Source organism: Helicoverpa armigera, chromosome 24 (genome assembly GCF_030705265.1).
Source record: "Helicoverpa armigera isolate CAAS_96S chromosome 24, ASM3070526v1, whole genome shotgun sequence".
Taxonomy (NCBI): Eukaryota; Metazoa; Arthropoda; class Insecta; order Lepidoptera; family Noctuidae; genus Helicoverpa; species Helicoverpa armigera.
This window is the reverse complement of record NC_087143.1, coordinates 1846577-1860803: the sequence shown is the minus strand read 5'-3', so window position 1 is coordinate 1860803 and position 14227 is coordinate 1846577. Positions and strand designations below refer to the sequence as shown.

The following is a 14227-nucleotide window of genomic DNA, read 5'->3' as shown; positions in this document are numbered from 1 at the left end:
TCTAGAAATAAATAGAAATAAAGTGTCAGAAGTTTTGCAGTTATTTGTCGTTCGCTTATTTCAATTCTTACTAAGCTTCTAATATGTTTAAATATGTACCAATGATATCAAAGTAAACATACTCTATGCGATAAAAAAGGTTTCAGTCAAATAAAACTGAACATATCACTGGCCTATTTCTATGAATAACAAATGGCAAAGCCAAATATATAAAAAAAAAACAAAATACCTAATGGCATCCAATCGATTGGAATCAAGTGGCCACTAATTACAATCTTTGCAAAGAGGCTTCTTGTAAAGAAGTTGTTGCTCCCTCTTAAGTACTGAAAAAAACTGCACTAACAAAAAAGTATTTTCAAGTGAAACAGTTTTTCGTAGACCTCACTATAGTTTCACGTTATAATGCTAATTTATGTACCATATTATATTTCTTATATGTTATTTGATTAACTGAAAGCTGGTCACACTTTTATGTCAGATATGACTGAAATTTACCATTAAATTCAGGTTAACAGTTAACCTATAATTTGGTTCACATTATGAGAATTTCAGCATGACCTTTTATTTGTTATCGTGCTTTCAGAATGAGTCATTATAACTTCACTATATCAAACAGCCTATTATTCGGTTCCTAGTAAAACAAATGTTAATCGATTCGATAATATTTTATCGGAAAGTAAACATTTAAGCACTAAATAATTATTTTCCCCATCGATGGCTTTTCTACCTTTTTGGTATTAATTACCCTGAAACTGGGTAAAATGCACAGTTAGGAATAGAATTCAGTTATTTTGGAATGTGAGATTATATGTACCTACATATTTGGTAAATTACCCTTTGTACATTTGTGTAATAATAGTAGGTACCTATATGGCTTTTCCTAGTTAAATTACAAATTAAGTATAATTGAGTGCTAGTAGAAAACTATTCACATGACCGGGAAAATCTTAAAATACAACATATTTTCCAACTGCCATAGAAAAACCAAGCGGATTTTCTCTGAAAACATCTCAATAACTCAAAATATTTGTTATAGTAATATAGTATTGACGTTATCTATAAATGACAAAAACCGACAAATTGTATGCGCGTGACCATTGAAGGAATGCCCTGAATGAAACGTCAAATACCTACATTCAAAATTGAACCTAAGCGCAAAGAAAATTAGGATCACTTTCATTTAATACGCAGTGTCATAGTAGTCGTTGTGAAAAAAAATGCCATGCAAACCGCAACCTTATTTCTTAAAAGATAAGGTTTAATTGGATACAATATTTTTGTAAGTGATGATTCACGCAAAGGGTTTTCCTGATCCATTCATAGTGCAGATAGTGACAATATTTGTTCAATTGTTTTACTATGAATGATTCGTAGAAAGAAATAGCAATATAATAGTAGTTAAAAACCTTTTAAAGTAAGTATACCGGCACGGATATTGAGCTCTCGGCGGAAGAGTGGGGATCGCTCAATATCCGTGCCGATAACTATACCTTTATGTAATTTAATTAGGAACATAAAAATGATGTGTTAAGTACCTACACGTGAAATAATGTGTTAAATATTTTAGTAAAAACCATTCAAATACTTACCTAATTAGGTTTCATCGTAGTTAATGACAGATTACCTATGTGAAAAAAACAATTACATAATTATTAACTAGAAATTACAAAATAAATAAAAATGACCTGTCATTTACACTTGCAGCGGGCCCAGCATGACCGCCATAGAAACAGCTTTTGTCTACCGGAGAATCGACAAAATGACAGATTGAAGAAAGATTTCTATCGACCCGAGCATGGCGATGTTTGACATCGAGAAAAGAAATGTTTCTTGGTAGAATAGATATAGAATCGCCATGCTGAGGTGGCAGGTGATGGCCTAAATCTATACTAATATTATAAACCTGAAGAGTTTGTTTGTTTGTTTGCTTGAACGCGCTAATCTCAGGAACTACTGGTCCGATTTGAAAATTTCTTTCAGTGTTAGATTTATCGAGGAAGGCTATAGGCTACTTTTTATCTGGGTTCGTGCCGTGGTTCCTATGGGATGCGGGTGAAACCACTGACAGAAGCTAGTTGTTTATATTATAACAGGAAAGACAATTCTTCCGAAACAAACAAACAGTAAAACTATGGGCTGTCCATAAACCGATCTTAGTTTGTAAAATGCAACCATTGTGAATTCTAAACAATAGACTATTAACTGCCGATTTCTATAACCGATCTTAGATACCGAGATAAGAGATTGTTTGACATTTGTACCCTAAAGGCTCCGAAACTACTGAACCGATATTATAAACCTTTCACTGTTGGAAAGGTACACTCTTTCCGAGTAACATAGTCTATATTTTATCTCTGTACGGGCAATAGTTCTCACGAAAAACGATCACAAGGTAATTTATATTGAGCTATGGACCTATATTAAAATTCGATCTCTAATCGAAATATAAAAAATAGATTGGTTATAGAAAACCGCCGCTACACAATTTCATTACGGTAAGCCAGTCCAAAATTCCTACCATTTTAAACAATACAAAACAATTAAAAAGTCCTTAACTACAGATAAGGTACAAAGAAAGAATGATCATTCAAATTAAACCGCATTACAAGAGCAAAAGAGACAGAAATACAACTCCATACATGTGAGCGAGAAAGCGTGCTTAACCTGCGGGAATAAAGTGGGATAGACATACTTTTCTTAGTAAATAGACAGGGATAGAACACTATGAGTCATGGTTAAAGAATTGTTCAGCATAGTTGAGTAGTGAGTCACTTTTGTACGTACCTGAGTAAAAAGGTACTTATTTTGTTTTGATAAAGTGCACGTTTGACACAAAAATGTACTCAGATTATAGATAACGAGAAATACTATCGGATTTTCAAGTGGCATTTGGTCGGTACAGCACGTCAAAATGGACTAAAATGTACCTAGAAGGGATTTCCTAAAATTCTTATTACGTAACAAGGTACAGAGTCACTGATGAATGATTTTTGTGATTTTAGTTTAGTGTGACAAATTTGGGATTATAGATTTTCATTTTCAGGCTCAAAATTAGGTATGTACTTTTAGCGTACAGATATAATATTTTGTGATTGTACGCAAAATAAAGTTTTGAAGGACAGAACTTTCTATCTTTCGTTTCTCTAGACTTAAAACTTTATTTAATTGTAAAGGAAACGCGATTTGAAAAATATCGATGAATATTTAATATTAAAATATTTTTTTAAGCTTTACATTACGGAACATTCATTTATTTCACTAACTGCTGTTCCCAAAACTATTTTCAAGTCAAGAGTATAATCATTCCTTCTTCAGTCTGACAGTACAACAAATTAACAAGATCATGTGACTACCCCGTGTCACCATACATACTCTACCAAGAAATACACATGAATAGATACCTACTTAATTCGATAAGATAATACTCGCTACTATTCAGCAAATAATATAGATAGAAGTGATATTTTTATCTAGTCTGTAATTAAGGTTAATACTGGATTTTAAAGTTTGATGACTTTTATATCTTGGCAATGATAAATACATAAATTATTTATTATTTAATTTTATGATCATGACTTTGTCCTTTAGTTGAGTTTGAACTCTACGAAGTAAATATGGTTGATTGATTATATTCAATTTAATTAATACTTTCTTATGGATGACTTATAGAATGGAAATAAAAATCTTTATAAAATCATTTTTGCTTGTTTTTCAATTTCAAAGCTTTTTAACCTTTTTGGAGGAAAAAGATCCAAGATATGTACCTACTAGCATAGCAATTGTATTATCATAAATAATATATCAATTAGCCTATTTAATATCCCTAATACATAATTTAATCTAATCTTGGCGCCTCACCAATTTCACGAAAAGCTGATTATAATCTTAATATCTTGTATTCAAAGCCTACCTAGCTAAGCACGTGTAGAAATATAGGTATAATTTTACTAATACTAGATTAGGTGTTATTAAATTTATTGTTTTTATTCGTTATCGTACATATACACAGCTAGTTGACAGAAATATTTTTTTAGGAAATACCAACAAAACATTGTTATTTTGGCCAGTCCTTATATATTCAAACTTGACTACTTACCTACTTTGTGCACCCATATAGGATATATAAAGCATAAAAATATAGACTGATATAAAAATATAACTGTCTTCTGAAGTCCATCTATTTTAATACAAACTTCTATGCAAGATTGGTCAAGTCGGTTTTACTGTAAGAGCAATTGCAGTTACAGTAAACTTGGGTTCATTTGCAAAGCAAGAGAAATGTTCCTTATCTCTCCTATGTTTTCATATTCCTCTAGGTCACTGTAGAAACAGATAATTACGATCAAAGTCTACATTTAATCAGTATAAGTACTTAATCAACAATTAATTTGCTTCTTTATCGATTGAAGTGCGAATTTTAATCGTTCGTTAAGGTTAATTTCCGTGTTTAATGTGATAGTGGTCATAGCAACTTGCTTTCTAATGGGTCATGGTGATAGACAGATAGATTTATTCTTATCTTTGAAGGTATTTTGCCCGAAAACAGGTGGTCTTCAGCGCAAATTAGGATCATTTAAATTGAATCTATGGTTTTAAACAATAATATTTTCCAAATAATCAACTATGATTGAAACATAAAGCTAAATGAAATTCAACAGTTTTAAACATCAAATTACAATTGAAAGGCAGGAATTGAAAAACACCCATTTTAAATTATAAATAGGATAAGTATAAGTATCCTAGGCAGCACAGGAAGTGATAAAAAGTCAGCGTCTTCTTTATACAACCCCTAAAACCAAAGGCTTGTGTTTAAACATCACCAAAAAAAGTACCTATTTTACTACCAAAAAAATTCTAAACGGTTACCAAAATGGATAAATGGTCACCAAATAATGTTTCCAAAAATATTATTAGGTAAAACCATTTTTTCGTATTATTGACTACTAAAAAAATATATGGACGCCTTTAAAATACACTTTAGACCAAATATTATATATTGTCACTACTTAGATGTTACCAATTATGTAATACCATGACTCCTAATTTGGTCATTTTTTGTTAGACTAAAAAAGCTAACGATCGCTAGAATATTTCCCAAATACCAATTAATATACTGGGGTTCCCAAACGTACGTCGATTATTTATTGTGATATGAATTTGAGTGTAACTCAGTAGTAAAATGTAAGCACGCAACATGCAGCAATCATGGCTTCTGTCACGGCTCCGGCGCTGCGGGGCTCCGGCGGTCCCATGCGAGCTTATCGTCGCAGATCGTTTTCACGCTCACCACCGCAGCTTCGGCTTGCTGGCCAGCTCCGCCGGCCAGCCTCAGCCGCGGCGGCGAGCCTTAAAAACTACCTGCGCCTCAGCTCGCAGGCCGCCTCGCCCCTCCGCGCCTACGCAGTTTTGAATTGCACTCTAGGGGTAGGGCAGACAAGACTACGTGGAGTCGGTTTTGCAGCGATTCGTTTTCGTCACTAACTTTGATTTTGGTAGTAATATTAATCTTTTAGTTGGATAGAATTTGGTGACCATTAATCCATTTTGGGAACCAAAAATATTATTTGTGCGAGATTTGCGATTTTTCTGATGTTATTTTATTTTTTTTGGATCATAATATTATATACTTTAGTGCCCTTTTAATAAAGTCAATTTATTTTTTTTGGAGTTGTTTATTTTATTTGGTGCCTCAGCTTAGAGTCTTAAAACTATTTTTGGTGATCGCCTAAATTATACCCAAAACCAAACATTTGCAAATATTGGTACTTATCAAGCATTTTCTTTTACCTACTTATAAGTCTTTACAGCTGCTTATCACATAAAACACATAACACGACAACTACCTACCAGCTGATTCATACAAACTCACATTTCTGCCTACCGCTGTTACCACAACAAACGCACAGAGTTCACGCAGATGAGTCAACCTTCGAGCTGAGTCAGTGGACTGGGGGTCACGCCCCGTCCTGACCTTGACCCCCTACAGACGGGTACGAAGGCTGGGGTCGTAGCGAACTTGAGGCTGTTGCTAGGTTACGGCAAACTGGGAGGGTTTAGTAACTGCGGATTACTTAATAGTTAGGTACTTACTACATAAAAAAAGTAGATTATAAACCTGCTTATAAAAAAAGTTACTACATATTAAGTAAAAGGTAGCATCAAAGGTTGCAAGTAATCATGAAAACGTTTGCAAAATAAAGTATTTTAGCTGCCGCGTCCCGTGTAACTACTGCCCGCGCCGGGATAAAATATAGCTTATGTTACTCGGGAAGAGAGTAGGTTTACAATAGTTAAATATTTCTTAGGTCACAAAAATCGCTCATGAAAAACCTGCTATTACTACGGAATCAGTACTTAGGTAATTATATCTAATAAGCAAAAACGTAAAGGGAATGCTATACCAACACAAGATTAAAAATTACTTACTTATGTGAATTAGTAAATATTTACCTCATTAACGCATATGTTTGCCATTGAACTTACGTCGCAACTACGTACTAAGCTAACAAATAAGTACGTACGTAAGCTTTCAAATCCTTATTCCCCAAAACAAAACGATAAATGTCACAATAGCAAATTAAGGCAAATATTTACATCCAGATTCACAGAAACAGTAAGAACTCCAAACAACAACTTCGCGAAATTCCTAGCAAATGCGCATTATTATTGCCAGCATATCTGCTTTCTTAGAAACACCCCTTTAGGGGGTGGGTTCCATCCGTTCTCCTAGAAAAAGTTCTCAGCATAACGAGATTAGTCTGCGGTCTGAAGTCTAGAAAACACTGTCTGTTTCTAGGAATACCGATAGTTCTAACTTGGAAATGTTCCAGAGAACATTATGCTTGATGGTCGGCCCACGCTTTCAGGGAATTTAAGCTGTTAGACCTTAAATTGTGGCTGTGATTTCAGCAGAATTAAGTGCCCCTCCCCAGTTCATCGTAGTTTTAATTTTACGAGAAATGGAGCGAGCTTCGCGAATCGGTTGGGACTGAATTTTGGATAATTATTAATTCAGGGGAAATGCTGTTTTCGAAATTTCCAAATAATAAACGAAAAAAGCTCGTTTGTTAGTAAAATCCATTTTTGTATAGGTATGTTATTTTAATTTATCTTACATACTACACGAGTTGCAGATAAATCCCAAAAAAACTTCAGTATACAAAATGATACTATGCTGAAACAAACTAATTTAGCAATATAAGTAAACATGAATTCCAATGCAATTCATCTGGAACTCTTCAAAAAATCTACATAGGTACGCTTTAAATTAATAACCCACTTTTTACCTAATTGACCAAACATTATTAAATTATGCGGAAAACCTTTAATATAATTTCTGTGTTAGTAGAAAGGTTATTAGAATTTCCCCAATAACCATGAAACACTGCTTGTTTCTCATTCGAAGTATTGTCAAGTTTCCAACAGTCGACTGTTCTGATTCGAAGAACTAGAGCATATTATAGGCGAACTGTGAAGTTGATAATTGCCAAAAACTTGTAAAACTGCTTCCGCGAACTATCAAATTGAGTTCTCAATTAACAGATTGTAGTATATATATAACCCAAATTATTACGAATTTTCATTTATGTATGAAATTTAACTGATGATTCAGAAAATTGGTGATGAACCCTAGCTAGTAGAAATGCTATTTGAGTCACTAGCGCCATCTAGTTTGTACAACAAAATCCTACTAACATGAGTAAGAAACATTGTTATGTAATGAGTTCTCTGATGTTTCAATAGATGTCGCTGTCTTTAAATTAAAAACAATACTTTTTCAATGATTTTATAGAAAGTGTACTTAATTAATAATATTTATGTCGCAGTTCGGGGTTTTCATATGTTTAATCTTATTATTTTCAGGTATATCCTAGATAATGGTGATCTAGTCAAGAATAGAAAAGTCCTGGATGTCGGCTGTGGCTGCGGGGCGGGAAGCATAGCTGCTGCTAAAATGAAGGCCAAGAGAGTGGTGGCCAATGATATTGACGATTGTAAGTTATTTGCTTATGAAAATAATAAGATGGTTAAACCGTAGTACTCTTGAATTTAAAGTAAGAACCAAGTACCTAACTTCTATTGCACTTACTACTACAGATAAGGGACAGGAAATAAAACAAACACCTTTGTGATTCTCACTTTGATAACTTCCAACTGTTCACTTCCAATAGCTCCGATACTAATAAAATAAGAAGCCAAAAAAGCTTGGAGATGCCGGGGATCGAACCCGGGGCCTTTCACATGCAAAGCGAACGCTCTACCACTGAGCTACATCCCCGCTTGTATTCTCAGTCAAAATTTCTGTTCACGTTCACAGATGCCGTTATTGCCACTGAAATGAATGCCGAATTGAATGACGTCATAATTGAAACTAGTACTGAAAACTTGGTCGGTGACCCTTGTAGAGAATTTGATACTATCCTCATAGGAGATATGTTTTACGATGAAGAATTCGCCAATATATTGTTTGAATGGCTACATAGGCTCACTGCTGATGGCAAAACAGTAAGTTTGTTAGATTTTTTTAAATATTTCTACCTTTACTACGTAATAGCATATTTTTTTATGATCTTACTCTTATCGAAATTACTTAGTAGCCTTAATCGATAGCAATGGACAATACTCAGCATTTTTTAAGTCCAAAAAAAACCAAATAGGCACCTACTTTGTAAATGAAAGTAGTATTTTTGAAATCATTAAGAAAATTACTTACAAAATACTAGTTAAATCAACATGCTTGTTTCTTTCCATAATTAATTAGGGACGAGTTGTTTTTCCTTTTATTTTGATCATTAAAATTTCTGCTTTCTCATCGTGACTTCTACTCCTTGTATCTAACCTACTTATTAATGTCTGTCATATAATGTTATTGAATTGTCTGTCTATTCTGTTGTTATTTATTTACATGACAAACGTATTGTAAGATAATATCTTGTATGGTGACCTTACACCTGCTAATCCTTTTGATTTTTATTTAATAATTAGTGTTTTTTTTTTATCTCATCTTAAATAGGTCAATGCTTTAGTAGTCAGTTAGATGGTTTGTGGTCAAAATATTTAAACTTTGTCGCTAATAATCGTGATTAGGTAATTTAATTGAGGTCAGATTCACAATTCTGGATCATGACTTAATTTAGTTATTACCGAATATTAAAAAAATAGTGTAAACAAATACTTAAGGTATTTCTTACTAGTTGTTTCCCGCGGTTGCGCCAAGGGAATTACATGCTGCATCCAGATAAAAATATGTCTCCATGGGAATGCTTTTCTCAGGCTCCAAACCTTCAGTAAGTATATTGTAAAGTACTTTGTGCTCTAGTCCATTTGTATATCTTCATGTAAATCGGTTCAGTGGTTTCAACTACAATAGTCAGACAGACAGACAGATCTCCGACTACTTTTACTTACTTATGTATCACAATTTTGCCTACTATTAATGTAAAATACATAGTAACATACCATTAGCTTAATACTCACCTCTACTTTTCTCTACTTTTCTCAAAAAAAATAACAGCTCAAAAAAATTAGTTCCCCTTTTATATCTTCCATACTAACCCTAACTCTTATTACTTATTCAGGTACTAATAGGTGATCCCGGTCGTCACGGGCTGACGAACAAGAGACGGGGCGCCATGACACTTCTCGCGAGGTACCAGCTACAACCACATAGTTGTATGGAAAACCACGGGTTTACTCACACCACTGTTTGGCAGCTTAATAAATGAGATTTTTTATAGTAAGAAGTCTTTTTGACGGATTTTACCTATATTATGTACCTGTATACCTGATATATACCTGGCTGTCCCCGGATAAAATATAGTAAATATATAAGTAATAGTACTTAATATAAATATATAAGTAAATATGTAACGATGGAATAGTCTGGGTTCCAACAGTGAAAGAATTTTCAAACCTGTTCGGTTTCGGAGTAACCCTATAGGTACCAACAAAAAATGATTTCTCTTTATTAAGTAAGAATTCATGATACGGGCTACGGGTAGGTAAGGTTATCTAATCAAGATGGAAAATAAGGCTCAGTAGACATCCTTCTCGTCTAAAATAAAATATAGGGTGAAATGAAAATAAGAAAAACAACAATGTATCTAAACTTATTTGTTTAATTATGAAATTAATAACAACATTACATTACGCTTTCTACAAGGCACATTTTATCATAAGTCGTTGTCGAGTCGTTGATATTTTGAGGCACAACAGGGCATCTACTTAAACTACACAGTTTTATTTAATTTAGGCAGGAATCTTTCTTATAAACGGACGGGAAACCGTAAATATAATACAAAATCTATAAAAAAATATATTTAAGTACAAAACCATTAAAAATATTTACACTTCTACACAATTATCTTACAATTACAAACTTATCTATTTGTATTTCAGAAATAATTTAAAGCACTGCCATCTAGTGGCGAGTAGCGGTACTTCTTAGTAAGTATCAAATCCAAAGTGCTTGGGTTGGCAAAATTCGTAAATTAAAGTTGATAATTATGCATAGTGTTGGCGTAAATGCCGTGTTTTGATCTTGCAGTTCTTCCAGAATAATGTGAGTAGGTATCCATGTCCATTGTGGCGTGTGGGTGCATAATTAGAACTGGTTGTAGTGCGAGAGATTTCCGCGACCCGGAGACAGATGTCGCGTCAGTCACGTAACCGTTGTTCACTTCACCTGTAAGCAAAGACAATGCAGATTGAGTAAATGACACGCGAACGGTACAAAAGAAAGTGTTTGTCTGTCCGGTTTGGTAATATGGATTGGTCACGATAAGTTTAAGAGTTTTTGTAAAGGTCAGGTAAATTAGCGAGTCGGATATTGATAAATAAGTAATAATTATTAAGTAGGATATTATGGGGACTAAAATGGTGTTCTTCAAATAAATATTAAAGTAAAATGAAGTTTTCGATGCTCAAACCGCGTCTAACACATATTATTATTTGCTATTTATATCTCAGATATCACTTAAGTCGTCGACCATGAAATAATGCAAATTAACAAAACACGATCCTAACTGTTCTACAATATTATATTGATAGTCCCACACTTATTATATGGACTTTAGGAACTAACTTTATATTTATTTTTTAAACTATGGAAGACTTTTTCTGAAATGATCCTTTCATCTTCATCGCCCCTAGGTCCTACGCATGTCACGTAATATATTTAACCTATCAAAAAACTTCTTGCTTCATACAAAAAATCTAAATGGAAGTTAATATAAAAGCGTCGCAAACAAATAAAATTATGTATAGGATTTAGGGAATGTATTTCTTTTGAATAAACAATTTGTTTTGTTCCAATGTTCCCTACAATATTGGCCCAGGATATGTAACTATTTGTCCAACTGTCCATAGTTTAACCAGGTAACAATACAACGTCATATGGCTTCTGTAATATAAAAGTTCATGCAACCCACTCGATGTATGTACTGATAAGACCTACTTACAGCACAATAACATTTAGCTACAAGCTACGCGAAGACTTTACGAGATCCTACAAGGTCCTCTTGCACGCTTCCACTCAACAGTGAGGTGAGAAGGTCCATTGTGGCAGTAAGATTTTGTTTTCCTTGGGCAGAAATGTATGAAACTGCAGTTCAGCTTTGGATCAAATTCGCATAGAATATCCATATAATTTATGTTAATGATAAAAAGTTCTTCTCGAATTAAAACCTTTCTCCTCCGGGTGGGACCCAGGAGGATAAGCGAATAGTTAATGCACAAGCGCACTAAACTCACTTCCTTAATAAAGTACATATGTTAAGTGTGAAACGGCAAATGCACTATGCACATGGAGTACTTAACTATTGCAGTAATTTTCCCTACTATCAAATGGTATTGCGCCCATAAACGAACGTTACCATACAGTTACCTTCCAAGAAGATGATAGTTGCCTCAACGTGGCTCCGTGTTCAAAACACCTAAAAGCGAGTAGGTTATCCACGAGCTCACTTCCATAGTAAAGTGTGTATTAATTAGTAATAGTGTATTTCATAAATTGTGTGTAATGGATATTCTGTGATGTTCGTTCAGCTTGTCACGAGGTAACTGTGTCGGGAGGTGCTAGCATATTCATGAGATTGCTCCAGCCGTCTCGTATGCGACACACAAACTCTGCGGTATGCGTGTATTTGACGATTCATGGAACTTTTACAAAGAGTCATTTCTTTATTTATAGGTTGAAAAGTTGAGAGTAAAATACCCTTGGCCCAAATTCTTTCTGCCCTGTTCCCCATATAAATAGGGTCGGTGCAATAATTCTCTTTTTTTCCATTTCTCTGTCAGACGTCACACTATCCACTCCCTTCTTATTCATGTCCTCTTAAAGACAGTCTATCGTTCTTCTACCCTAGGCACAAGTTCGCCGACGAGAGCAAGAGGGTCAGTTTTTTCTTAAAACAACTGTTTACTTTGCAAGAACGCGAAGAACAACTTTGTGAAAACACAGAGTGAAAAGCCTATTTAAAAAAATTGAAATTTATGTTGTCGATGAACTTGGGCCTTGAAGTCTAAAGTCTTATCCGCTTCTGGTTCATAATGTTTTTCCTCTAACTGTCGGCAGGCAAGTACCATAAAATGATAACCCATCGTATTTGAAAGCCTTATAAAGAAGAATCTACGATGTGCAAGACAACTTTGGCTTTCATTGTTGGCATAGACGAAAATACGCTATTTGCCAAAACGCAACCGTTACATCTCAATTTACAACTTGAACCCACAACACTTTCTCTCAATAACAACGAACAATCCCACAATTCGGGTACTTCATACGAAATGTTTGTCGTTTAACCAGATTTTCCCATTGTTCTTCCTAAATTCATCACTTTCACTGTCTTTTATGTCATTTATGATGAACAGAATGCGTGCGATCTCATTATAAATGAACACGCAATGTTTTATGGGCACGATGTACCTGTAAAGTGTAACTGCTATTATTGTTTCCTGGTTCAATTGTTCTTTCACATCTGTGATGGTTGCATGACGTTTAAGTTAATTTGATTCATGTTTTATCCAATTAGCTGATGTAGTCTGTGATAAATTGTTGCCCATCTCACTTAACATTTTTTTAGTTTTTATTGTATTAACATCTGTATTAGGGTCATTCTCCATTTGAGTGGCGATAGTAATGTTTAAATAGGTAATTTTGATGAATTCATTTATCACCATATTAAGAAAGGCCGGCAGTAGCCCTCTGATTATGTTGTTGGCTTGCTGACGGTTTTGATAACCATTCTACTATTATACCTACATATTTAGTTCAGGTTCTATCATTATGTTCAATCCATGACATAGGTACTTTCTTTTCTTATTCAATTCATATCATGACATCAGCGTATTCCTTTCATAATTTACTTAACACACATAAAGTATTAGTGCTAAATATTCTGTACGACTCGCTATATTGTTTATTTAAAGTCTGACATGTGTATAGTTTTATATTAGAAGGAAGTAGTTAAAGACATCGTTATACAGTCTCTTATTAAGGAAATGTTCTGAAGAAATGTAATAACTTTTAATAGCCAATGTACGAAGCTTTATAAGTGATATTATAGCAGTTTGTTGTTATGATATAACTCATCAACATGAGCCTTTTTTCGAAAGAAGTTAGATAACCTGATGAATGTTATAAGACTTATAAGTTGCGAATTTTTTAAAGCTTGATCATAATCTGTGAAGTTAGGCAATCTGACTTTCTCGAATGAGATGTTTCCTAGGATTTTGGGCACAAAACTCAGCATGGATCATGTCACTTAGATTTGAGGAAGTGGAATTGGCAAGCCTAATAAAGATGTTAGTCAAGATTCTGAAATAAGTATTGTTTAAAAATTTGCGCTTGGATACAGATGATGATGATAATGATGATGATGATGATGATGATGAAAGATACAGATGTTGTAGATAAAGATGAGGGAATTGTCAGTAGGATAGAGTAGGAATTGACAATTTTGCCACTTTATTTTGGGAGTTCTACCTATACACAATACGAACAACGCCGCCAATTTCATAGAGAAGACGCTAGATTTCAATTTAGAATTCGAATCAGTTCAGCTACAATTCTAATTTAGCCTAGGGGTTGCAAGATCTGGCCACTAATTACAACTCACACACTCCGTATTCCATCAAACCCCTACAAACACAGATCTAATATCTGTGTATCCTTCCCACGGAGTAAGGAGAGATGAGCGGAGATGCCACAATGCAGGTAGGTCAGGCG

At 34.1% G+C, this 14227-nt stretch overlaps 2 protein-coding genes and 1 non-coding gene across 4 annotated transcripts in view; 1 reads left to right on the top strand and 2 right to left on the bottom strand.

Moving 5' to 3' along the window:
• LOC110381510 (electron transfer flavoprotein beta subunit lysine methyltransferase) overlaps nucleotides 1-9734 on the top strand; it is a 45442-nt gene extending 35708 nt beyond the window's left edge. For both annotated transcript variants that reach the window (XM_064041314.1, XM_064041315.1), the window contains exons 3-5: nucleotides 7864-7994; nucleotides 8318-8505; nucleotides 9579-9734. In XM_064041314.1, the coding sequence (XP_063897384.1) occupies nucleotides 7864-7994; nucleotides 8318-8505; nucleotides 9579-9725 (466 nt within the window). In that variant the 3' untranslated portion in view covers nucleotides 9726-9734. The remainder of the gene's footprint in view (nucleotides 1-7863; nucleotides 7995-8317; nucleotides 8506-9578) is intronic.
• Nucleotides 8207-8278, bottom strand: Trnaa-ugc (transfer RNA alanine (anticodon UGC)). Its single transcript has one exon. It is a non-coding gene; the product is annotated as a tRNA-Ala (tRNA).
• A 363-nt stretch (nucleotides 9735-10097) lies between the features above and the next one.
• The window catches only part of Tmhs (Tetraspan membrane protein in hair cell stereocilia), a 30788-nt gene continuing 26658 nt past the window's right edge, over nucleotides 10098-14227 (bottom strand). Inside the window, exon 4 of the mRNA XM_064041175.1 lies at nucleotides 10098-10684. Within this exon, the coding sequence (XP_063897245.1) occupies nucleotides 10491-10684 (194 nt within the window). The 3' untranslated portion in view covers nucleotides 10098-10490. The remainder of the gene's footprint in view (nucleotides 10685-14227) is intronic.